The sequence below is a fragment of the Episyrphus balteatus genome, chromosome 1 (assembly GCF_945859705.1).
Source record: "Episyrphus balteatus chromosome 1, idEpiBalt1.1, whole genome shotgun sequence".
NCBI lineage: Eukaryota > Metazoa > Arthropoda > Insecta > Diptera > Syrphidae > Episyrphus > Episyrphus balteatus.
In genome coordinates this window covers 120069485-120096842 of record NC_079134.1, presented here as the reverse complement: position 1 = coordinate 120096842, position 27358 = coordinate 120069485, and the positions used below count along the sequence as shown (strand labels likewise).

The 27358-nt window shown below is 31.3% G+C and overlaps 2 protein-coding genes across 7 annotated transcripts; one reads left to right on the top strand and one right to left on the bottom strand.

The window, feature by feature from the left end:
* Window positions 1–1219: 1219 nt before the first annotated feature.
* On the bottom strand, window positions 1220–27030 carry LOC129921058 (uncharacterized). Of its 4 annotated transcripts, none has more exons than XM_056002695.1 (10): window positions 26946–27030; window positions 14441–14535; window positions 13792–14381; window positions 13619–13725; window positions 5661–5807; window positions 5263–5391; window positions 4152–5208; window positions 2140–2202; window positions 1533–1662; window positions 1220–1478 (listed from the first exon to the last, which is right to left on the bottom strand). In XM_056002695.1, coding segments are annotated over exons 1-10 (2415 nt in total). In that variant the 5' UTR covers window positions 26948–27030; the 3' UTR covers window positions 1220–1383. The 4 variants fall into 4 exon arrangements, with proteins under 4 accessions (XP_055858670.1, XP_055858671.1, XP_055858669.1 ...); XM_056002696.1 differs by lacking the exon at window positions 26946–27030 and adding an exon at window positions 14832–14850; XM_056002694.1 differs by lacking the exon at window positions 26946–27030 and adding an exon at window positions 14596–14819.
* On the top strand, window positions 16970–23378 carry LOC129921055 (uncharacterized). 3 transcript variants are annotated; one of them, XM_056002690.1, is made up of 5 exons: window positions 16970–17121; window positions 17185–18572; window positions 20384–22484; window positions 22796–22935; window positions 22999–23378. In XM_056002690.1, the coding sequence occupies exons 2-5, from the start codon at window positions 17204–17206 to the stop codon at window positions 23247–23249; spliced, it is 3861 nt and encodes a 1286-aa protein (XP_055858665.1). In that variant the 5' UTR covers window positions 16970–17121; window positions 17185–17203; the 3' UTR covers window positions 23250–23378. The 3 variants fall into 3 exon arrangements, with proteins under 3 accessions (XP_055858665.1, XP_055858664.1, XP_055858666.1); XM_056002689.1 differs by having other exon boundaries at window positions 16982–17121; window positions 17180–18572; XM_056002691.1 differs by having other exon boundaries at window positions 16982–17125; window positions 17180–18572.
* Window positions 27031–27358: the final 328 nt, after the last annotated feature.

Sequence of the window (27358 nt, the reverse complement as noted above, 5' to 3'; positions counted from 1 at the left end):
ATACAAAATTTAATAAACAAAAAAAAATACAATAAAATATTATTTTGATTTAAAAAAAAAATAAAAATATTTATATATAAAACATAATCTCATAATATATATTAATACATATATTATGACAACTACCAAAAAAAAACAATAAATTGAAAAAGAAATGGAAACAAATCCGTCTTCAAAAAAAAATTGAGTGTTTTATTTTTGATTCAAAAGATTTTTTCACATTCAAATTTCAACATAAGGCTGTTGTGCTTCAATTAATTAACTTAACACGTAATCAACAACGATCTCTTTTTTCAGCCCAATCCAGAATGGTGCATCACTTCAAAATAAAAGATTTATAATCAGAGAAAAATTAGACTGGGGGTGTTAAGGAGTCACCGAAATGCTTAAAAAGCTGTTTTGAAAAAAAATCCAGCGTGGTAACACTGATGAAACAAACAGATAAGCTTTTTCAGTTTAAAAGCAGTTTTTATAGCAATAAAAAGTAAGTATACGCCCAAGTGAATCAAACGTTAATTTTATTTTATAGGGGCAGCGCTTAGATGGGACTTGTATTTACAACAAGTTCAACAGTAGTTAGTATTAAGAAGGTCTATGGTCTATAGAAATTTAAAACCAAAATCTTTACAAATATCTCCTGGCTGTGAAGGTGGAACGCGTCCAATATGCGGCGGCGTCAAAATTATATGGGGAAGTTTTATTTTGGTTTAATCGGCCGCGAAAAATCAGCCCTATCGAGGTATCCGTTCGGAGAAAGTTCCGAAACGAAAGCCCGTTCCGATCGGAACTTACATTTTTTTTCAAGGTATCCACTTCGGAACAAAAAAATAAAGTATACAATCGCATTCATTTGACACATATGTCAGAGTGATTTATTCAATAAATAAAAATCGGCAACATGAGATTTTAAGTTATTTTTTTCTCGGGTATAAATCATTGCAATTTTAATTAATTTTACGTTGGGAAGAAGAAATAAAAAATATTTCTTATAAAATCGCGGTGAGTTTTCGTAAAATTAATTAAAAATACAAAAACAGAAACGTCATATTTCTCCAATTTTATTTTTGAGAAAAACTGGGTTGCCAGCGAGCTATTTCCCGTTGGACACATCAAGTTGATTGAGGTTAGTTCCAACTTGAGCACGCCACCTAAGGCTAGAATATGATTTTCTTTCAGTTCGTTCTTCTTCTTCTTCTCAAAAAACGGAAACAAACGCAAATTAAAATTATAACAATATTTTATTAAAAAAAATTAAAAACAATGAACAAACATGAATCTAACGAACATAATGATTTTTAAATTAGAAATAAATAGTTTAAAATTGATAATATTTTTAAAATAAAACAAGGAACAAAATAAGTAACAAACACATTTCAAAATCTTTTAAATTTCATTAGTATTTTCATTAGATTTTAATTGAAATCCCTTAATCTGTGTTTCCATCGATTCGATTTCTATAACACCAATAGTTTTCAAATCTACAGTAAAAAAATATATTTTTGATATAAATTGCAAAAAAATAAAACTCATACCAAGAATAAATTTAAATCCTTTGGCAGCTTCAAGTCTTGTCATTTGGTTTTCAAAACAATTTTCCATTGTCACATATTTATCTTTAATTATTCGTTTAAAAATATTTGTGTACAATTCAAAGCGGTCGTTCTTTAAAATAAATAAAAACATTAAAAACGGATTTAAAAGTACATGATGTATTAATACAGGGTGATTCGCACATGATTAGGTTTTAGTCTTATAATGTACCTATTGTAATTTTTAAGATTAGTATTTTCTTAGTAAAATGTCGCTCAGCAGGTTGTTTTTTAGACATCGAAATAAATGTAAAACAAAGCAATTCAGTTATATTGAAACTGAATTCAGTTCAATTTTCTGTCAAAAATGCTGTCATGAAAGGTAGCACTTTTACCATAAGACTTATAGCTAGAGTTATAGCTATTTAAAGGTCCCTAATCTGATCATCAGCCTTCCTATTTTTTTATAATTTTTATTTGTTTATTTATTTAAAAATTTTATATATTTTTTATAAAAACAAGTTAGTTATAAAACCATTAACATAAAGAACAAACAAAAATTGAACAGTAAGTAGGATGTGCGAACAACCCTGTAAATTTGACAACTTACCTCATTAAACAAGTTAGAATCAAATGTTTCCCAATTGGCGTATCCTAACTTCTGACCAGCCCGCTGCAAAAGTTTTATTCAAAAGGTTAAAAGCATATCTGATTAAGCCCTGATTTTTCAATCGTCAGTTAAACTATCAGAAGAATAAATGTCAATATAAAAAAAAACTTTTATTCCTAGGAATAAACTCTATTTGAGGTTTATCTGACTATTGAAAAATAGGCCCTTACTGTAATAAGGCAACTGGTCGCACTAACTGTTACATGACTTAATCGTAATACCCTCAAGCTCATTCCAGTTAGAAAACTAGTTATGTTGTACTAGATAAAGAGCCAATATAAAGTTTTAGGACTAGAGCTATGAACAAAATAGATACTCTTATAGATGGATTCGTTCTGATATCGAATTTAGAAGTCTGGAAACTTTAATTCGCAGCTTAATTTGTTTTTCGGGGGATTAAACAACGCGAGTTTTTCAATACATATGAGCAGACTAAATACACACTATTTTACATTAGTGAACGTAGTATCCATCTATTTTATGTGGACCATCACGTTTTTGTTTGATCTCTGATTACACTTGGCAACAATTTTCAACATTTTAAAATTTTCCAGAAAGATTTATATCAAATTTTATAGATTTGAGTTCAGTAAGCTAAAAATAATATTGGTTTCTTTCTAGCAGCTCTAGTTTTTGAAATATTTAATTTTTCATATTTGGGGAAATAGTCATACTAATTTTTAAGTTTTTCTTATTTTGAGCGTTTATTACAATTTTCCAGAAAAAATTATATTAAACTCAATGTATTTGGTGTCAGTAAACCTAAAAATCGCATTAATTTTTTTCGAGGAGCTCTATTTTTTGATATATTTTAGTTTTCCACATTTTGGGGGTAATTTCGTACTTATTTTAAAGTTATGCTTATTTTAACTGTTTGTTAACATTTTCCAGAAATTTTCTTATAGAACCTAATGCATTTTGCTTCTAAGCCTAAAAATCATACTGATTGCTTTCTAGGAGCTCTATTTTTTTAGATATTCTAATTTTTCACATTTTTGGGGTAATTTCACACTATTTTTTTTAGATTTTATTATTACAAGCGTTTTTAAAGTTTTTTTTTTGGAAAAATTTGTTTCGAATGTAATGTATTTTTGTTCAGTAAGAGCCAATTTTTCAATCTTCTAATAAACAGTCAGTTAACTGTTCGACGAATAAAGTTATTAGGCTCTTAAACAATCAGATAAAAATATTGAATTTTTCAATCAAGAATAATTTATTCTACAGAATAACAAAAAAAAAATTGTCAAATTCAAAAATATTTAAAATTAAACGTCATTTTTATTCATGATTGTTTTTGTTTTCTTGTGTTCCACTCTATTTTTTTCAAAATTCTTTCAAAACAGCTTTGACAACTGACACAATATTTTTGTTGAGATTATTCCTTATAAAAATTTTTATTCGTCTCTGAAAGAAGCAGATAGTTTTATTCTTAGGAATAAGCTATATCTGCCTGTTGAAAAATTGATTTTTTCTCTATCCTTAGGAATAAGTACTAACTGACTGTTTAACTGACTATTGAAAAATTGGCCCTAAGTAAAATAAAAATAAAAAAAAAAAAATTTAAATAAAAAAAAAATGTAACTTAAAAAAAATTGTATTTATTTCTATGACTTTTCATGTATGAATAATTTAAAAACTAGAGCTGCTAGAAAAAAAACTGATGTTATTTTTGTAATCAGCACCCTAAATTTAGTAAGGAATGATAAACAACGGTCTGGAAAACTTTTGTGTGTTGGGCAGTGTTATTTTAGAATACTTAATTTTCGCAGAGAAGAATAATTCGTTATTTTTTAAACAAATCTGAAATTTAATAGTTTTTAATCAGGGGCAAGACATTTTTCCATTAAAAAAAAAAAAAGATTTAATAACCGTCATAACACCAGAAGTATGTATACGACACGTAAGATACGATTAAATCATAACTTTGCTGCTATCAGCCACCAAACTTTTACCTTTATTAATTTTAAATACTTCTCAATCTGTGTTGTTTCTATTTGATCCGAACTTCCACCTTGTTCTTCAGAATATCTAGAAAAAGCAGGAGGGCTTAACGGAATTTCTGGTAGGTCACTAACAACGTTTGTAATATTTTGTGTCATATTATCCAAACCAACTATTTGTTGCTCCAAATTCACCACTTTATGGTTTGATGGCATTTGATCTAACACTCCAACAGGAGCAACTTTCAAATCATTTATATTTTCGTGAGGAGGACTTCTTGGTATTAGCGGAAGTTCGTAGTTTCGATTTGGTAGAACAACGCGTTCAGGACTGTCTCTTGGACGTCTTCTTCGTTTTCTTTTCTTTTTTTGAACTGCTTCAGGTTCTTGTGGATATTCTACTAAATCAACTCTTGGTCGCAGGATTTGGTACCAATCTACACGGAGGTTATCGTTCATTTCATCTCCATAAGGTATAGCAGGGTTTTGAACAAGAGATTGTTCTAATTGCATTGGTACTTGATTTGAAACTGGTTCCTGACCTAAATTAGAAATTGTTGTGGGAACATTTGTACTTGAATCTAAACCCCCTACAGAAACAGTTTCTGGGGGCGTTGTTACAGAATCAACTAGCGGTTGAGGTTGTTCATTATTATCGAAATCTCCAGAAATATTTCCAGGAAGACGTGATTGGTCTTCAATAAGTGGCAATGGCGCAATAGGTTCATTTTCGGTTATAAGTTCAACATTTACTACTGAATCATTGAGAGAAACTTTATTCTGTTGTGCTTCACATTGAGAAGCTTCATTGTAAGCAATTTGCAACAATTGATCTTCTAAAATTTCAGGAACTTCTCGTAGTTGTGAGGGATCATCCTGTAAAGGTAATGGAATTACGGACGTATTTTGAGATTGCGGTGGTACTTCTATTGGAATCTCTTCAAAGTGATTATTAAATGGAATATTTATTGATGATTCTCTTTCAGGTATTGGCAACAAAGGTTGTTGGCGTAGCAATGAATGGGTTGGAGCACTTGCAGCTTGGTCTATAACCATTCTAGGTGAAAGACTGTAAAGAAATGAAATTCAGATTTTACTTAAATTTTGCTTCATTTCTTCTTACCCTGACATGTCCCCTCTAAGAGGAGTGAATGGAAGATGATGAGATGTCCTTAATAAATCTTGTGGTGTGTAAGGTGAACGTGTTGAATCTATTTGACTTGATTGAATTGGTTGTTCTACCGAAGAATGGCTTAATCGAAATATATGTGTATTAACATCTAATTTATTATATTTTTTTTTAAATAAATAAATAAAATAATAAAGTCTCAATTGATTTTTTTGTATTCTTGGAAAATCAAATTCATATTTGCTACTTAAATTACGGGCCAGTACAGTTATTGGTTGAAAAGATTTTTTCTTAAATAAATTTTTAAAATTTTGATAATTTCAAGAGTAAAAATAATTATAAATGAAGAATGAATTATTACATATTTGCTTTATAAACATATTTAAACTTACCTTTGACTTGCATGAGCTCGTAAAACATTGGAAAAATTAATAATTCTCTCCATCGATATATGCCCCCGTCTACCTTCTGGTATTCTAGTGTTGCTTATTATTCTACTTAATATATTTTTAGTTTTTCCAGGCTTCAGAGGAAAATATCTGAGAAAAAAAAAAGAAACATTTTGTTGCTGTTGGAAAATAACAATATCGAAAATCTTTAAAAAAAAAAATAAATTAGTATTTTTTTTACCTTACTTCATTGGCCTGTTCACTGTGAACTAATATCTGTAAACCAAAACCTGTTTCCTGTATTTGGATGCAAATAACTCAACAACCACACTTCAAGTGTCGAATTTTGAAGATATGGATAAAGCTTAAACATACCTTAAAGGTGAAAAAAATGGTAAACCTAGAAATGAATGCTGATAGAATTTTTTTTTGCTCAATATATTCGTTTTGGCGTTCTATAAATAACTTCAAAAGTCTAGCAGAATCTCATGTCGGGAAGTCGCGATTTTAAAGATCAAACCGCGAAATTAAGATTTTCGAAATAAGCAAAAATAACATACTAGGACTTGCGAACATGCGATTTATTAAGATTTTTGACATAAGTTATAAGATATCCTTTGTTTGGTAGAAACCAAAAAATTAGCCTATTAGATTGCATGGACGTTTTTTGGTGCATATCCTTAAATTTCCCCCTTCCACAAAAAATACCATTTTTTCATATGTATGTAGGTATGTATGTTTTTTTTTTCATTGTATTGTTTTGATTGTTAATGATAATGGATATGAAAACCTACATGCAAAATTTGGTTTCTCTGATATAAGTTTTAAAGGTTTTTCGATACTAAGTTTGCAACTGTTATAATAATATGAGTTGGCAGATGAAAAATAGCTATAACTTTTTTCAAATGTTTTGGAATCAGCTTTAAAAATACCTCAAAATCATGTATCATATGGGTACCTATATATAATACCATTGTCTATTATTGCTTATTTAAAAAATCTAAATTACGCGGTTTGACTTTGAAAATCGCGACTTGCAGACATGAGATTTGTATAGACTTTTGAGGTAAGTTATAGAATGCCAAAACGAAGATATTGAGCAAAAAAAATCCAACTATTCAATTCATTTCGAGGTTAAACCCTTATTTGACAGGTCTAAATAATAATTTATTTGAAAGTTGAAACAAAATTTAATTCCTAAGTACAAAAGAACAAAGTGTATCTTTTAACATCGTCTAAAATAAGAAGCGTTAAAATGGCTGTTAAAATTAAATGTAAACACAACTTTGGGCACGTTAAAAGAGCTAACATAAAGCTATCGGATAGCTTTTTGTTGTTGTAAACAATGTTAAAAATTAGCAAGGAAACGAATCATTTTCTGTCAAAAAATAATCTGAAGGTATCCGGGAATTTCTGGTATACCTCACCTCAGGTATCCGAATGATTTTATTTTGATATCTTTTCGGGTGATTATTCAGCTTGAAAATAAAAAAAATTTGTAAGAAATAAAGTCAAAGCGATTGTGTAAGTACTATTTAACAATAAAAAAAAATGTAATTTGCTCAAAAGAAACAGTTTCCTCATCTCAATATTTACATATTTTTGTTATAGGTCGTTTCAAATCAAAAGTCCCATGGAAAATTGAGCAAAAATAAAAAAAACTCATTCGCTTACTGGAAGGAAGCATTTATGAGGCATCTGAACTTTTTCTAAAATTACGATAAAATAATGAAGAACAGTTCTTGATATCCCTATTTTGATTAATAGATCCGTCTGTGAGATTCAGTGGGTTAGCCTCAGAAAGCGGAGGCAAGTCTCCCGGGCTTGCATCACTCGATATCCGCGGACAATACAAAAAAACATACAATTATTTAATTATTTATCATTTGAAGGCAGTTGGAATAACATTGCCGAAGATATTAGTATAGGACTAGGTGAAGATGGACCAGAAATGTCCAGTTTGTATGATAGCAATTCATAACATAAAATTCTATTCACATCTTTTCATTTGTATAATTGGGCAGTGTACAGATCTGTTATTGATAACTAAAATCACTTTGAACATTTAATATAGCAGAGCAAGTTTTGTTATATATTTTATTAATTGTTTTATATTATTTGTTATTACTTCAATATTAATTAAACTGTTCACATGAATAAATATTCTCTATATATTTGCGTGTTGATAATTGATTGAAGACGGACATATTATTTAAGGATCGTTACATTAAATAAATACTAAAATAATAAAAATTGCAAAAAAGTTGATGCAAACAGGTAAATAAAAATAAATTGCAAAAAAAATTTTGATGCAAAATATAGAATAGTATTAAATGTTAAAAAAAAAGTTTATTTACAAAAAAGAGAAGTTATGAATACAAAATAAATTCATAATTTTTTTTATAGGTAATATAAAAAGATAAAAGAATACAGAAATTAAATACAGAAATTGCAAAAAAAAAAAAAAAAAGAAAATAAAAAAACAAAAGAACCAAAAATATAAAAAAAAAAAACTGTCAAGCCAAGAAATAAAAGAAAACAAAGAAAATAAATATAAAGATGAGTGAAACCATAAAACCATTTTTGTGCGAAGCTATCGATAAATCGTTGATTCGAATAGAATGGGAAAAATGGTTCCGGAGTTTCCAATTATATCTCAAGTCTGAAGAAATTATTTATCCTGACAAAAAGAAAAATAAACTCCTTCATTTAGGAGGCCCTCAACTTCAGGAGGTAATTTTTAATATTCCGGGTGCTTTAGTGGAAGAAGTTCCGGAGGGAACAGTGGGGGATAAATATACAATTTTAGTAGATAAATTAAATAGTTACTTTTCACCAAAGCGAAATTCTACATTCGAAAGACATTTATTTCGATCACTCAAACCAGAAGAAGGGGAAAATTTCAACAAATTTATAATGAGACTTAGAAATCAGGCAACTAAATGCTCTTTTGGTACCACACAACAAGAAATTTTAGATATAAACTTGAAAGACAAAATTATAGATGTGTGGGCGGTAGATGATCTTAAGAAACGACTTCTTGAAAAAGAATATTCTTTAGATGAAATTCTGGAAAAATGTATTGTTCATGAGCAAATTAAATGTCAAACAGATAAGATGGCTTATTCTACTTTACCAAATGAAGTTAGTAAAGTATTTTCAAACAAAAACAACAGGGTCAGATTTTCGAGTTTTGGTAAGGAATGTTTCAGATGCAGTCGAACAGACCATCTAGGAGACGATCAACTTTGTCCAGCAAGAAATTCCAAATGTAACAAATGTGGGTTCTTGGGCCATTTTGCAAAAATGTGTAAAACCAAATCAAATAAACGTAGGGATGTGAACATAACATGGAACAATCCAAACTCTAAGCGACGACGAATAGAGACTTGAAAGATTCAGTTCATTGAAGAAAAAGATGTCATCGATAAGGATCGTAAAAAAATTGATGAGTATGATTGTTTACAAGTAACAAATGATTTCAATGAACCTATGAGCGAAAAAATCTACTGCTATATTGGGAGCACTAGATTGTTAATGCTTATTGACTCTGGTTCAAGATTTAATTTACTTAGTGAAAGTGATTGGGAGAAATTTCAATCAAATCCTACAATACTGGGAAATTTACGTACAAAATCTGAAAATCGATTTAAAGTGTACGCTGGTAATGAATTGCTAGAAGTAAAGTTTGTTTTTGAATCTCCAATAAGTATAGATAAACGAAGAGAAATTATTTCCTCTTTTTACGTTATCAAAAATGCTAAACAGTCTTTACTGGGTCGAGAAACAGCAATTAAACTAGGGGTCTTGAAACTAGGAATCGATGTGAATCAACTAGAGGTCCAACAACCATTTCCAAAAATAAAAGATTTAATTATACACCTTTCAATCGATATTTCTGTAAGACCTGTTCAACAACCTATGAGACGCGTTCCATCAGCATTAGAGAATAAAGTCGAGGCCAAACTCAAAGAAGCAATCGATTTAGATATAATTGAGTCTGTACATGGACCAAGTCCTTGGATTTCACCAATAGTGATTACTCACAAAGAATCCGGTGAAATTCGTTTATGTATTGACATGCGTCAAGCTAATTTTGCTAAACAGAGAGAAAACTATCCTCTACCGACTTTTGACTCTATTATGACTAAATTAAAAGGAGCACAGTATTTTTCGCGATTAGATCTAAAAAACGCCTATCATCAATTAGAACTGGCTGAGGAGAGTAGAGAAATCACAACTTTAATCACTCATAAGGGTTTATTTCGTTACAAAAGGCTACTTTTTGGCGTCAATTCAGCTCCGGAGATATTCCAGAAGACAATGGAGAACATTTTAGTCTCATGTCAAAACACCCTCAACTATTTAGATGACGTTATCATTTTTGGACAAACAGAGGAAGAACACAACAAAGAACTTGAACATGTACTTAATATTTTTAAGGATAAGAATGTTACTCTTAACAAAGGAAAGTGCGTTTTTAAAGTAAAAGAACTTAAGTTTTTGGGTCATATTTTATCTAATACTGGTATATCTGCCGACCCTGAAAAAGTCAAAACAGTACTCGAATTTCTCCCACCTAACTCTAAAGAGGAAACAAGAAGTTTTTTAGGACTGGTTACTTATTTAGGAAAATTTATCCCAGATTTGGCAGATGTAACTGACCCGTTGTGGAAACTAATTAAAAAAGACTTAAAATTTGTTTGGGATAATGAACAACAACAAGCACTTACAATAACTGATATCTTAAACAGTAACTCTTCAGATGAAGAACTAATGGAAGCTGTAGAAAACACAAAAAAAGACGAGTGGAACATGAGCGTTAAGAATAAATATTTTCCATTTAGGTGGGAATTATCTGTTTTGGGAAATATTCTTTTGCGAGGATCTCGGATTATCATACCACGAAGTTTACGAACCAGGGTTTTAGCTCTTGCTCATGAAGGTCATCCAGGAGAGACAGTTATGAAACGAAGACTTAGAGTCAAAGTTTGGTGGCCTTCAATGGACAAAGACGTAACAAATTGGGTGAAAAGCTGTCGTGAATGCTTATTAGTGTCCCGTCCAACACCACCTGTTCCTATGATACGACATGCATTTCCAAATTAGCAATGGATTTGTTGGGTCCATTACCAAATCATGACTTCGTTTTTGTTATTATAGACTATTTTTCCAGATATCAAGAGATACGATTTATAAGAAAAATAACTTCATCCAAAATTATTTCAATTTTAGAAGAAATATTTAGTCGATTAGGATATCCAAAATCAATAAAAGCTGATAATTTACGACAATTTGTTAGCGAAGAATTCAAACTTTTCTGCAAAAACAACAATATAAATCTTATCACATCGCCTCCATATTGGCCACAGGCAAATGGCGAGGTTGAAAACATGAATCGATCGATATTGAAAAGACTACAAATTGCAAATGGAAATGGAACCGATTACAAGAAAGAAATTCAAAAGTTTATTCTTATGTATAATGTTACACCACATGGCACTACTGGAAAAGCACCATCTGAGCTTCTTTATAGTAGACTGATAAGAGACAAGATTCCTTCTGTTCAGGATATAGACGCAGAATCAGTTGACTCAGAAGTACGAGATTTTGACTTAGTCAATAAAGAGAAGGGAAAGCAGGTAGCAGATAAGAAACGGGGTGCAAAAATCAGTGAAATTAAAGTTGGAGATAAAGTACTTGTTCGCAACATGGTTTCCCAAAATAAATTGACACCAACTTTCACTTCGACCGAGTTTAAAGTAATCGAACTTTCCCCTAACGAAGTAACAGTACGAACGGAAGATGGAAGAGTCTTAAGACGAAACATCAGCCATGTTAAGAAGATTCCATTGTATTCTAATTCAGAACAAGAACAATTTGATACCACTCAAAATGTTTCCATGTCCTCTCCTGACGCAGATGTTATCTAAATAGATTATAAGATTCAATCTAAAGAACAAAGAAGGGATGTACAGATCTGTTATTGATAACTAAAATCACTTTGAACATTTAATATAGCAGAGCAAGTTTTGTTATATATTTTATTAATTGTTTTATATTATTTGTTATTACTTCAATATTAATTAAACTGTTCACATGAATAAATATTCTCTATATATTTGCGTGTTGATAATTGATTGAAGACGGACATATTATTTAAGGATCGTTACAGGCAGTAAATATCTTATTTTTATTTTTCAATTATTTTGGAGTCGTCACCATAGAAATCATTAATAAACAAATTCAGATTTTTCGTTTGTTGATTTTTTTCTCTAGCATTTCTTTCATTCAAACAAGCATGATTTGTTGTTATTTTTGAGTTGATTTGTCGCAATGAGCCAATAAAATTGAGTTTTTTGTTTATTTGCTCTCAATTTTATTGGAAGGGAGAAAATAAACTCTGAGTCAGGACTTTTGATTTGAAACGACCTATAGTAGCTGCTTGGGCAAGCCATCTGGATAGCTCTTCGTTCAAAAAGATATTCGAGATACTAGTATCCCACATAGGCTATCCGATAGGTGTTTGAACGTGCCCTTTTTCTTGTGGATTTCTAAAACAGATGGGAACTTGCTATTCAAAGAAAAATGGTTTTCAAAGCCAATTTGACGTGATAAATGAAGGGAATCTTTTGATTCAACTGAATCGAATAGCAGAATAGGGCTGTAGCTGTAAGAGAAAAAAATATCCGCTTATGTCGTTTTCTATCGACTTTTGAGATTTTTGTGTAAAATTCTCAGATTTTGAACTGCAAATAGAATATGAAATCTAGTTTTGTAATTGGGCACGTTCAGGAAATATTAGGGACGGAACGGAAATTTGAGTAAATTGACTAAATTAGTTTGGATGTGATGCTATTGTCAAATTTCGAAATTTATTTAAGAATTTTACCGGTCACATGGGTAAGACACCAAATTTCACTTAACTGTAATGAATAAATAAAATTAATTATAACCGATAATGCACTTTTTACTCGTTTTTCACACAAATAAATTTAATTTTGCTAAATTAATTCTTTAAATAAAAACAATCTGCTGTCATGTTGACAAAAAAAACTTTCCTAAATTTTTAGGGAAAATTTTCTTGCCTAACTTTCCAGTCAGCTTTCCAATAAAATTACCTAAATTGGAAGGATTCTTTTTGACAGCTCAGAGACCGAGAAATTACGTAAATATTTAGTCCCTAACGTTTCTGAACCTGCCCATTGTGTACGAAATCTGAGCGTATACAAAAAATAAAACGACAAAAAATGTTCAGACAAATGTCAAACAGAGGAGTGTGTGTGAAAGTGCGTGTGTTTGTATGCGTGAATCTTGATAAAAATCCAGATTCAGATTTCTGATTTTCATGGCGTTTTTAATTGGCAATCTGGAAGCAAAAGCATAAGAAGCGTTCAATTAAGCAAAACTGACAGTTCTGATTCTGAAAAAAAGAGAATTTCTCTTCTGGTTTTAAAAACAGAATCAGAAGCAGAATCACTCACACATTCATAGATTTAAATGTCAGCAGTACAAAATGTTTGCAGCACAAATACAAATGAAATTTGGCGCGAATACACATATATGTGAAACATGTTAAACTCAAACAATACATTCACACCAACCTTCAGATTCTTCGGAATAAAAAAAAACTGTTCAATTGGGATTCCGAATCGAAGAACAATTCCGGATTGCCAATTAAAAACGCCATCAGATTCATTTTTTTGTCATTTTTTTGAATCTCAAGACGCAAATAGATCATGAAATCTGAGATTTTTCCACTATTTTCCCTCTTCACCCCCCTTTCAGCTGTCAGATTCACAAATCTCATTCTGAGATTCGTTAATGGAAAACGACATTAAGTACGCTTCTGATGGTTTGTGAATTGTGACGTTTATTTCGTAATTGGTACATTTTTTTTACCAAATAATTAAATTTTTTTTTCTAGAGAGAAAAAAAATAAAATTTATATAACTACTTACAAAAAAGATTCCTCCGACCGTTTTAATTGCACATCAGATTTGTTCTTATGTGCAAGACAACAAAGGACATCAAAATTTATTTTATCCATTTTTTTCTTGATTCCTCTCTACAAGAAATCATTTAAAATTAGCAATGAATATGAATTTTTTTATTATAGGTAGATTTTGTTTACCAAAATTCTTTCAATTTCAAAACGTGCCCTTTTGCGACCTCTAATCGGAGGAGGGTTTTGTACTGGAATTTTTTGTACCAAGGGTGGTTCCCTCTGAATGTTCTCAAAATCCTTTAAGAAAGTAACTTCTTGTTGAATAACATTTTCAATAGGCTGCTTAAGTAGAGGCTGTGCACTAGGCCTCTTTGAAATGGCCGAATGCATCGTAATCGGCGAAATATTTATCTGAGAAATGACATTTTCTAAGAAAACGTCTTGTTCCGGTTCTCTCGCATGCGAATGCTCTTCTTCGTTATGCATTCTTTGTAGTCCAAAAAATGGAACACTCAGTGGTGTACTTTGCATTAAAGGAGCAGTCTTTTGTGTATAAACGGGATCAATAGATTCCTGTTCATGGGCTGGTTGCAGCGAAGACAACACAGAATCAGAAACCGGTTGAGTTTCATGTTGTTCTTGGGCTGGTTGCTGAAAAGATAACACAGAACCATCAGCAGGTCCGGGTTGTTGTTGTTGTTGTAATGGCTCTGTGTCATTATCAGGAACCGGATTCAAAGTTTGCTTAGGGAAAATATTAGGTATTCGCAATCCATCTAAAATGAATACTTAACAAATTATAATTGTCTTTGAAAAGTCTTTGAAAATAACCAACTATTTAAGTGGAAAATGTAAGCATTATGGAAATAAGTTTGGATGCGCTTCGCTTCCTCAATTGATATCAACGGCAATAGGTCCTCTAAATGTGGCCTTGAAAAAAATGGTATTGTTTTTAAAAATGTTTAATAAAACACTCTTCTATCAACAAACTGTATATATTCAAATTCGTATTTTCGGAAATCATTAAAATTGAATCCTTCTTGTTCTCGCCGAATAAATAATTTATTTAAAAAAGTTTCAAATTCTAAGTACAATTCATTTGAACCATCCATTTTTGTTTTTGTTTAGAATACCGTTGTTTAAGTTCAAAAGTAACTTGACTTTAAAAGGTGCATAATCATTTACATATAATAGGTATATTTCTTTATTTAACAATATTAAATTACATTAAATTATCTTAATTAGCATAAATATTAGTTTTTTAACTATTTATTAATGATCAAATATTTTAATTTTAACGAAAGCTAGAAGTTAGGCCAACCAAATAAAAATAAATTAATTTTCTTTAGAAATTTGTTCATTTTCCATTTCTGACAAGACTATTTGTTTTGTATTTTCGGAACATCATAAAATGTCATAAAATGACGTTGATGATGTTCCGAAAATACAGAATCTAGAGAAAAGGGTGATCCAATTTGATCTTATAAACTTAAAAAAAAAATGCATTAAGTGCTAAATTTTTTTAAGGAAAAATAAATTCCAAATTGGAACGTCAACATTCAGGTGTTTAACTTTGTTCATACAATTTCTTGTACCGCTACTTCATATGTGTTCATTCTTGACCACACCGGAAGGTATAGGATAGCGGTATTAGTAGCGGTACGCTTGGCCACACCGAAGGGCCCATGCGATAGCTGTACGGGTAATTGTATGAAAAAAATTCCACATCTGAACGTTGATGTGTCAGTTTGGAATTTTTTTCATACAAGTACCCGTAAAGGCTTGGCCACACCGGAGGGTACATGCGGTAGCGGTATAGGTAATTGTATGAACAAAATTCCACATCTGCACGTTGATGTGTCAGTTTGGAATTTTTTTCATACAAATACCCGTACCGCTCCCGCATGTATCCTCCGGTGTGGTATGCGGTAGAGGTACGGGTAGCGGTAACGATATTTGTATGAAAAAAATTCCACATCTGAACGTTGATATGTCAGTTTGGAATTTTTTTCATACAAGTACCGTTACCTCTACCCGTACCGCTACCGCATACCCTCCGGTGTGGCCAAGCCTTTAATTTCTCAAATTAGGTCAGTTAAAATTTCAAATGAATTTTTCTTTGTATTCGATTTGACATTGGAAATGAGATAGGCTATAATAGCCTGTTTTCACAATGAGATAATGGGCACGTTCAGAAATTATAAGGGACTAGATATTTAGGCAACGTCATTTTCTGAACGGAAATTTGATTAAATTGACTAAATTAGTTTGGATCTGATGTTATTGTCAAATTTCGAAATTTATTGAAGAATTTCACAGACCGCATGGGGCAGACACCAAATTTCACTTAACTTTAATGAATAAATAATATTAATTATAACCGATAATGCACTTTTTACTCGTTTTTCACACAAAAAATTAAATTTTGCTAAATTAATTCTTTAATTCAAAACAATCTGCTGTCATATTGACAAAAAAAACTTTCCTAAATTTTTAGGGAAAATTTTCTTGCCTAACTTTCCAGTTAGCTTTCCAATAAAATTACCTAAATTGGAAAGATATTTTTTGACAGCTGACCAATCAGAGACCGAGAAATTACATAAATATTTAGTGCCTAACGTTTCTGAACCTGCCCAATTTCGCAAATTAGGTCAGTTAAAATTAAATGACTTAAATAATTATTGTATGAAAAACCCGACATACAATTTTGGTTCTATAAAGCTTTACAGATGCAATTGTTGCATTATAGAAGCAAAATTATTAGTAGGGAAAATTCGACACTTGAACTTTGACGTTCGACGTTTAATTACCCGTACCGCTATCCGGTGTGGTCAAGCCTTCAGATGGTACCATATTTTGGTAAGGTTTTTCCATACAAATTTTGACAGCTCGTTTACTATATTTACAATTTTACCACGTTTAAGATATAACTACAACAAAAAGTCAAAAAGTGAAAATTTTCAAACTCATTTTGTGACAGTTTTTCCGACTACAAAATTGAAAATAATGATGCAGAAAGCTTATTTTTATTATTTATTTTTTATTTTTATTTTTGTAGTTTTTTCCAAAAACATATACCTAGCGCTAGAAAGAAATCAAAATTTTTTACTTTTGTAAATTTCCCACTTTTTCACTTTTTAGGTCATTGTAGTTATGGCTTTACTCGGTTGCATAAATACCTCTATTAAATAGAAAGTTACCACTTGGACAAAATGTCAATTTATTAAATAAAATAACTGCAACAATTAAATTGTCTGGTGTGCACTCTTCCTTACAGCAAATATTTTTATTTTCACCTGGAACGTATTCCGATGAACAAAAACAGATGCAGATGTGCAAAATTCATTTTCATGTCAAAAAAAAATTGTTTTTCCACGTGCTGTTGCTGCTGCTGCCTACGGTAAATTTTTTCATTTTTTTGTTGTTGTCTCGTCGAAATCGAATTTATGGCCGGCGCTTTCCAAAATTTATAAAATTTATCTAATAAACTCGTCACAAATAAATTATTCTTGCATTGTAAGTAAATATTTATAATAAATTAAACACATTTATATCGAAAATTGATTTCTTTTAGAACAGTTGATTCAAATTAATAGCCATGAAAAACAAACGATCACAAAATAATAATAAAAAAGGCCAACAAAAAGTCCCTCATCCAATAATAACTCCATCGAAAAGTATAAAAAATGAAGACCTACTTCGAAAGAAACTTAAACAACTACTTGAAAAACAAGTACCATCACAAGCTGGTTCAAATATTAACCAGAAATCAAACAAAATGTCTTACAATAAACCCAAAAGTTTTAAACAAAATGATAATGATGTACATTTGAAGGAAGAAATTCCCAAATTTGATAAAACGAAGAATTCTTCTCAAGCAAATGAACCATTCAATGTAAAACCCAAGAGTTCAAAACAAAATGGTAATGAGAAACCTCTGAAAAAAGATACTTCCAAGGTTCCTAAAAAGAACTTTTCTAAACCAAATAAAACATCCAATGTCAAACCCAAGAAGAGTTCTAAGCAAAATGGTAATGAGGCAACTTTGAAAAATGAAAGTTCCAAAATTCCTAAAACCAATCCCAAATTGAAGATTGGAACAGAAGCTGGCCAAAGTGCCATTTCGAAGAAAAATAAAAAATCGATCACTAACGATTCCAATTCGAAAAGCATTGAGGTTCCACTTAAGAGAAGACTAAACGAAGAAAAGAACCCTTCCAAGAAAAGTAACACTTCAGATAATAAATTACCAGCTAAGAAGCAAAAGCTTGTTAATGGTAAAGCAAATGCAAAGCAGTTCCAACAAACTCCCAAAAAAAAGACTGATAAAGACGAAGCTAAACAAACGAATGCAGATTGTAAAAAAGCTAAACAGTCCAAATCAGTGTTGAATAAAAAAAAGCCTAAATCCGAACCATATGTTCAAGGACGTGGGCCTCTACGTCCTCCAACTTCCGACTCTGAATTTGATACTGATATGAATTCAAGTCCTTGCCAACTAAATAATGAACAAGAAGAAATTCTTAATTCTGAGTCTGAAATAGATGTGCCTCGTGAAGAAGTTAAACAAAATAATATTCCAAATACAGAACAAGCTTTGATACGAGCTAAAAATGAATTTGAAGGTTCTTGTTCGGACGACGAAGACGGCGATCGCAATAATTCTTATCTTGATTTTTTGTTTGAAAATACATGTAACGATTCTGAGGAAACAACATCTTTCTCAGGCCAATCAGAAAGCGATTATGATGAAGATGATGAAGAAGAAGAATATTCAGATGAATCAGATATGGAATATGCAAGCGGATCAATTGAAGATGAATCTACAGAAGGCTACGATGAATACTCGGACCAAGAGTATTGGGATGGTTATGCGTCGGATAGGGATGATTATTTCCATTCTTCAAGTGATGATGGAGACTATCAACCGCCGGGAAATCCCCCTGAAGATGTTTACATTGCCCAAGGTAAGTATTTTTTTTTATTTGCTAAAAAAAAAGTAAATTCCAGATATAAATTAGATATATTGGTTTTCTAAGATGAGGTCATCCGTTTCCACCTGAGTTGTATACCCTCGACGTACCTAGACTCTAACCCTTTGAATACAAATTTCTGATTAGGTCGATAGCGCTGATTCCTTTTAAAGCAGTGAAAGCCGAATTTTTTTTATTGAACAGTTATTATATTATATTGAGTTTAGCCTTGATTAACTTAGAAGGTGATATTCTCTTCTTCATTGGATGATATCTCATCCAAAAGTCTGGTTTATAACTCTTCCTATTACTGGGTTTGGGTTGGCCAGTTTTTTTGTTGTCTTTTGGCTTAGTTCTTCTCTTTTCCCCTTAATAAATGCGATGGTATTTTTCAAGACAACTGCTGCTGGAGGGTTCAATCAGTACATCTCGTGGAATTCTATTCCCATGTATGTGAATTTTTGATCATATGATTGGAATTGAAATTTTTAGGTTTTATTTGGGCTTTAATGATCTTAATTTTTTGGATGCAATTAATGAAACACTAATTCATCTTTTTGTTACCCTACTTTTCGTCGGTTTCTTTCCAGCTTTTTTTTTTGAATACCCAGCTCATATATAACAGAAGTTAGATTGGAGTATAACCAAGGACATACATATTAATATGCAATCTGCTCTGAGACGGCAATTTCATATCCTGTCTAGGTAGATTTGTCTATTGCTAGTTGAGTTCTCTCCGTGGGTTCTTGACTTAGCATAAGTTTGTATTTAGCGATGGGTATGCATATCAATGTTCACCGTGCTAGGTAAAATCGGTGATTCTTTGGCTCCAAATGGATCTTAATGAAATGGTTAGCTGGAAGTTTTTCACAAAAACCAGTTGAGGGATGGTGAAGTCAGAATGATGGAATGAGTTCATTGAAATATGGTGAGTTTGAGTGTACATCAATTAAGTTTGTCAAGTGGAGGGCTTCACTGATACAGATGTAGTCTGATTTTGAACTCTATAACTAATTGAAGGGTTCAGGGGAAAAACAGCACAAGTCCATTCCAAAAAAAACACATTTTAGGATGCAATTAGACAGTGCTCTGTAAATACTACAAGACCTCATCAGTAGTTTTTTTTTTTTTTTTTTTTTTTTTGACAAAAAGTGGAAATGTGCCGTTTTTCCCCTGGACCCTTCAATTATTTTATTTTACGAATAATCCTCATTTTTTCCAAACAGTTTTTTTTATAGGAAAAAAAGCTTTCGTGTATTTGGTTTCCAATTTGTATCTAATATTAGACTAAAATATTTAGTTTTGTTTAAGAAGTTAAGTATGTAAATCAATCTTGATTTAGGGAAAGGATAGTTTGTGGAGGGCAACAAGTTTAGATTAGAGGGGTGATGCTCAGTCAATGCCTTCGTGCATGTTCTTTCGTGCAAATTTGATCGAGGCCGATTAGTCGCACAAAGTGGCCCTTGTCTCTGCAGATACTTTCATACTTAAAATCGATTAATAAATATTTGATGAGGATCCTGGATTATTTCCAAGATCTGCCGGACTGTCCACACATAAAGCCCTTCGTCAACAATCTGATAGGTATCAGACGTTCATATTGCTACCCTACTTCCTTGTTCGTCCTTACAGGATTCAGTTCTATATTTATAACCTTGAAATGTTCTTTTTTTCCTGATAAGCCGAAATGCCTCTTTCTTCATAAGAAGCCGATGTTCCTTCATTCTTTTTCTTACATTTGAAATTTTTAAACATAAATTTCATTATTTATTTTTAAAAACAATAAACAAAATTCTCGTTTACAGGAACAGCTGTTAAGTACGAGCTAACAACAGATGACGTGGGCTTTGATAATGACAAAGAAGATGCTCAAATAATTGAATTACCTACAGAAATCCCAGATCTAGAAACCACTTCCAACAAAGAAAACTTACCACTGCCCATTAAACAATGCAAAAAGACATGCTCAAATGATGACAAACCAATGTCAGATAGCGATGATAGCTGTCCAGAGTTGATACCAATTGATTATACAATCGACAATGAAAACTTTTATTCTTCAAGTTCTGAATCATCTCATAGTTGCTGTAGCAGTTGTTCTTGTGATGAAAACGATGAAAATGACTACAGACCAATTACTCCAAAAAAATGTCAACCAATGACGGCAGAAATTATTAAGGCTAAAGCCAATGATGTCGATGGTATGGAACATTTTTTTGAAATTAATTCTAACAAGCCTAACATTATAACGACTGCGGACTTTGTACTGGAAGAATTAGAGAATTCTAATTCTTGTAATTCATTGCGTTTCAAAGTTTATACCATTAACAATGAAGTTTTCAATAAAGATTCATTATCAAGTAGTAAAACATTACAGAGTAAAGTTAATTCAAACAATAAAGATTCATCAGCTGCAATAGAGAAAGTTTCTGAAAAACAACAGACCGTAATAAACCAAAAAACACATGATACAAAAAAACCTTCTCCTGTAACGTCTTTCCCATCTGAAACCCAACATCCAAAAATAAATGAAGCAACTTATGCTCCAAAACCAAATTCTGCCTTAACGCCGTCACAAGAGGAGAAGAGCCCTCAAAAGAAGATTCCAGCAACAGAAAACTCGAGTCCTTTCTATAGAAAAGAGCAAATTTCTAAATCAAAACCATCACAGCCAAAGGTACAAATAAAAACATTGTTCTTTAACGCCATCAACTGCAATCATGTAATTGTGCTTCTCAAAGATCCTCTTTACATTTATGGAACTGTCAAACTCAAACTTCTCGCAGGCGGTGTAAATATTTTTGGTTACAATCCCAAACGAAACGAAGTATTGGAAATCTTCTCACCACGAGGTTATAGTTCCTTAAAAATTGAACCATCCTATATAGGTGTAAATGCTGCACCCGTAAATGAAAAAGAACTGCTTTCATTGACACCATTTTTTATTCGTTCGGACTTGGAAGAAATTCTTGCCAAATTTGAACCTTCCAAAGATGCTATCTTGATTCTTGAACGCAACGATCGAAGCAAAAAAGTCAACATGCTTCGCAAATACATGGTTGAGCATTTGTTTCCCAATATGAATTCCATTCAAAGTGATCGTCCATTTTATACAAGTGAATTCCTCTTGCGTTGCATAATAACCCCAAATACTGAAACTCCATTACTTATCAATCCTGATTGGAATAACATAAGAATTCAAAATAACAGCAAAACTCTAATAATAGGTGGAAAATCTGTTGGCAAATCGACACTGTTACGTTATTTGATTAATAAAAACCTGAACGAACATAATAAAATCTTGTTGATAGACTTGGATATTGGCCAACCCGAGATGTTTGTACCTCAAACTTTAAGTGCAACTAGTATAACTGAACCATTACTTGGTCCGGGTTACTTTTTGAACAAACAACCAGATAAGTCTTTTTTGGTTGGACATATCAGCATAATTCATTCACTTGAATCATACATTGATAGTTTAAGAGCGTTATTGGAGTTTTGCAATGGAAACAACGACTACAAAGACATTCCTTGGATAATAAATACTATGGGTTATAACAAAGGTTTTGGCGATGAATTAGTTTCTGTGATTTGTAGTCTTCTAAAACCTTCGAACATTGTTCAGTTCGAAAGTAATAAAGAAATAAATGATTTCGATGTAATTATGACAAAAGAAAATGTTAAGACTCTAGAGAGAAACATTGTTGGAGAGGTGTTTCAGTCAAGTAATGAATTTGATCCTCAACATGAAGTGACCTTGATAAATGCTTTGATACCGAAGAATAGAAATTCAAACTCCGGCTGGGCTATGAAACCCAGAGATATGAGACTAGCAATGGTTTTGACAAGACTTAGTAGTATCTTAATTGGGCATGCGGAATGGATAACTGATGTTAAGCCACTTTGGTAAGTATAATGTTATTTATTTTGTATATATAGTCAAATTTTGATCATTTTGCATGAAAAGGTTTGAAGGAAAAATATATTATATCCTCTTACTCAAATTTTCCTCTAACTGGAAGCACTTCTCGTGTCCCATGAAAATTCGAGAGAGTCGGCTGTTTTTAAATCAGTTTTGAATTTGTATTTAAGCAATTATCTGCTTTCTAGGAAAGATAAACATTTCCATTTAAAAAAGTTAAGAAATAATTGAACAAACGTAGGCAACACTTCAATAGAAAGTACTCTAAAACTGAACTGTTTATTTCTATTTTTAGTGCTTCTATTGATGATTTGAACATCATTAAAATGGGGGATGACCAACTTTGTAAGGAAGATTTGGTGAAAACTTTAATTGGCAATCTCGTTTATCTTTGTCGATTGGAATCAGGAAAAGCATACGAGTGCTTTGGAATAGGTATGTAAAACACTGTTAATATATATAAAATTTTTTTCAATATTAATATTTTCAATCTCTTAGGTATCGTAAGAGGTGTGGATTATCCATTGAGACAAATTTATTTATTGCCAACAACACCATATTGTTTACTTGAAAATGTAAATTGCTTAGTAATTTGTGAAATTCCTTTGCCATCATCAATTCTTCTAAGTCAAGGACCAAAAGTTAAAGGTGTTGCTTCGTATGTGTATAACACAGTGGATGATGCAGCATCTATGTACATAAAGCATATGTACAAGACTCCACAAAATTTTACGGGTAAACGTAAATAAGTTGTTCAAATAAAAGCTCTGAGATATGTATATTATTTTTATGTTTTGTTTTTTCCTTTTTTTTTTTGTTGAAGTTGTCCTTTAAATTTCATTTAATTAAACTATAATTCATTTATGTGTTAAACAATATATTTCGTCTTATTTATATCTTGGGTACTTAACAAACCTCAATTGGTTATTCCAAAGAATAATTGTAAAAACGGGTTGTTTTTCTGCATTATTAAATTCTGTGAAACCAAAATTCTGTATAAGAATCACAAATTCTGTATTCTATCCAGCCCTATCCTGAGTTTCACGTGAAAATTTTCCCGCCCGAAATATTTTTGTTCGCCCGGAATTTGAAAAGCTGTCGTGAGTTTCACCGGAAGGGAATTTACATTTTCCTTTAAACTAGTTTCCTGTACGCCACAAAAACTTAAGTGAGAAAAGAGATGTCGACTGCCCAACAAATTACTTAAAAAAAAGTTTAAAATACGGGGAGTTTTGCCAACGTGAACAACTTTTCGCCCGGGCCACACACAATATGGGAAAAGTGAAATTCAATTTTTCCGGTTGGAATTTTGTTCACGTGAAACTCACGATAGGGCTGATTATTCTGCTTTTCTATTCAGCCCTATCGTGGGTTTCAGGTGTAATGTTTTCCGCCCGGAATATTTTTGTTCGCCCGGAGTTTCCCCAGAAGGGAATTTATATTTTGCGCTAAACTATGAAGTGAAAGAAGAGCTGTCCAATATCTCGAAAATAATCTGAAACTAAAAGTTGTAAATACAATGATAGACCAGTGTCAATAACTTTTGAAAATAAAAAAATTATTAGCAGCATATAGCATATGGGTGGTGGGAAAATTTAGGATAAATGGTATATGAAAGGAGAAAAATAAATTGCCCACAAAAAAATTGGGGGAAAGGGGGTGGGTGGGCGAAAAAGTAGGGTGGGTGTCAAAAATCATGGTTTTTTACGATTTCTGTCAAAACTAGACGTCCTATCGAAAAAAGTCAAATGCAAAAGTTGTAGGTAGTATAAATGTCTACAACTTTTACTCAAACAATTTTTTTCTGTAACCTCAAAAATATTGGAAAAAATGCAAAAATACGTTTTTTTGATTTTTTATTTTTATCTTTTACAAAAATGGTTGGATTTTAACAAAACTTGGTTAAAAACTACTTTGTTATGTTTTCTATCTATTAAACATTTTTTTTGAGCAAAAAGTGAATTTTTGGATTTTTGACGAATTTTATTTGAAAAAATAGCCTATTTTTCAATCAAAAAAGTTACCGAAAAAATTTTTGATTTTTGAAAAGTTTGAAATGAAATTATTTAGATTAAAACCTATTATTTAAGATTGTGTGGAAAAACTATACTTTTGTTTTAGAAAATATTGAGAAAAATTGAAAAAAACAAAAAAAACGATTTTTAAGATCGTTTTTTTCCGTAAATGACAGTAATATTGGCGAGAAATAATTTTCCATAGAAACTAAATTATACTTTTCTAATGGCCTTTGACCTTCTTAATTTGAATCTAGCATTAGAATAGCTCTAACGTGAAAAGTTTTTGAGATATTGAATTTTGAACGTCCAAAACACTATTTTTGTGATGTTTTGCATGGTAATATCTCAAAAACGTGATGTGATAGAATTTTTCTGACTTCGGATTCGAGCTCAGCGCACAAAAAACCATTAGAAAAATATACTTTGATTTCTATACATCACGTTTTTGAGATATTACCATGCAAAACATCACAAAAATAGTGTTTTGGACGTTCAAAATTCAATATCTCAAAAACTTTTCACGTTAGAGCTATTCTAATGCTAGATTCAAATTAAGAAGGTCAAAGGCCATTAGAAAAGTATAATTTAGTTTCTATGGAAAATTATTTCTCGCCAATATTACTGTCATTTACGGAAAAAACGATCTTAAAAATCGTTTTTTTTGTTTTTTTCAATTTTTCTCAATATTTTCTAAAACAAAAGTATAGTTTTTCCACACAATCCTAAATAATAGGTTTTAATCTAAATAATTTCATTTCAAACTTTTCAAAAATCAAAAATTTTTTCGGTAACTTTTTTGATTGAAAAATAGGCTATTTTTTCAAATAAAATTCGTCAAAAATCCAAAAATTCACTTTTTGCTCAAAAAAAATGTTTAATAGATAGAAAACATAACAAAGTAGTTTTTAACCAAGTTTTGTTTAAATCCAACCATTTTTGTAAAAGATAAAAATAAAAAATCAAAAAATCGTATTTTTGCATTTTTTACAATATTTTTGAGGTTATAGAAAAAAATTGTTGGAGTAAAAGTTGTAGACATTTTTACTACCTACAACTTTTGCATTTGACTTTTTTCGATAGGACGTCTAGTTTTGACAGAAATCGTAAAAAAACATGATTTTTGACACCCACCCCACTTTTTCGCCCACCCACCCCCTTTCCCCCAATTTTTTTGTGGGCAATTTATTTTTCCCCTTTCATATATGTACCATTTATCCTAAATTTTCCCACCACCCTTATGCTGCTAATAATTTGTTCAACTTTTGCCCTCTGAAAACCGGATTGGCACTGGTCTATGAGATGTCCGAACGTGAACAACTTTTCTCCCTTAACTCACAATAGGGGAAAGGCGAAATTAAATTTTTCCGGGTGGAATCTTGTTCAAGTGAAACTCACGATAGGGCTGATTATTAAATTCTGATTATTAAAGTCGGGACGGAATTTTTTTCAATTTCATACTAATCGGAGAGCACACCTCGAAGCAGGATTCGTATAGGGTTGATGAACTCTGGGATGGAATCCAGTGGCGTATTGAAGGGGGGGGGGGCCAGGGTGCTCAAGCCCCTCCCTCCCCCAATCCTTCAAAATCATGTTTTTATTTAGCTGATTTCATCATAATGTACATGATTAACTGAAACTTGTTCGTAAATCTTAGAGATTTAGAGGCAACACAGATGCTCGAGCCCCCTCCAAATTCTGAAACGACTGTGTGGGTTTGTTTGAGTAAGAGCCTTAGCTGACGATGAGGGTTGTGATAATTTTTTTTTTTTTTTGGATTTTAGTCCAATTCCGAATTTTTTAGATAATTTTTTTAGTATGCAATCTCAAAACGCCGTATTTGATCATATATTTACTTTTTTTTTTTAATAATATTTTTTTTAATAATATTTTTCAATCTTAAAACGGCGTATTTGATAATATATTTACTTTTTTTTTTTAATAATATTTTTCTCAAAAATATTGGAAATAGAAATTTTTGATATCTCAAAATCTAAGTGGTCAACAGGTTTCTTTAAGAAAATTGGACTAGAAAAAAAAAAATGCACAACCTTTCTTAGAACTGGAAGCACAAAATAATTTTGATACGGTGCCTTCTTCTAGTTCTGGTAATAAATGCTGAATTCATTAACGCATTAAAAATGTTTCTGGTGCCTATGTGATGCTTTGTAGATTAAATAGTGTTTTATTTCCATGCAGAAAGTAGTGATGCAAAAGCAGTCGGGCGTTTATATGTTCAGCCAAAGCTTTGAGCTAGGCGATTGTTTATGGTTACAACAGTGATCGCAACGTAATTAAAAATTTCATAAAAATGAGTATGAGTATAAGTCATTCCTTATAATGCCGAATAAATAGCGTCCGAGCATTCTAGCGAAATATATACAAAACAAACATTTTTGAGGTTTACTTTTAAACCACATATGTACATACATACTTCCGAATTAGTTGGTTACTGAGATTTCCACACTTTCTTCTTGTATTTAGCCATTCTTTTCTTTATCGGAAACCATTTTCAAACTACAAAAAGAATATAAATATCTTAGAAAAATGTTAGATATTTCTTAAAATGTACCAAAAGTCAAGAAAATGGTTATTTGGTCTTTAATGTCAAAAATTTACTTTTTTAATTAATTTTAGAAAAAAATTAGAAAAACAATTTTTAAAAACTTCGGCTGTACTCATCAAAGAAAAACGCATTGTACTAAACTTACGCATAAAACATTAAATTCAAACAAAAATGTATTAATAGGAGTGATGAATATATATTTTTTCTTATTTTCACATTTTTTCAATTACAATTTAAGGTCATATTTATTTTTGGTTGCTTATTCTGTTTTTAGTAT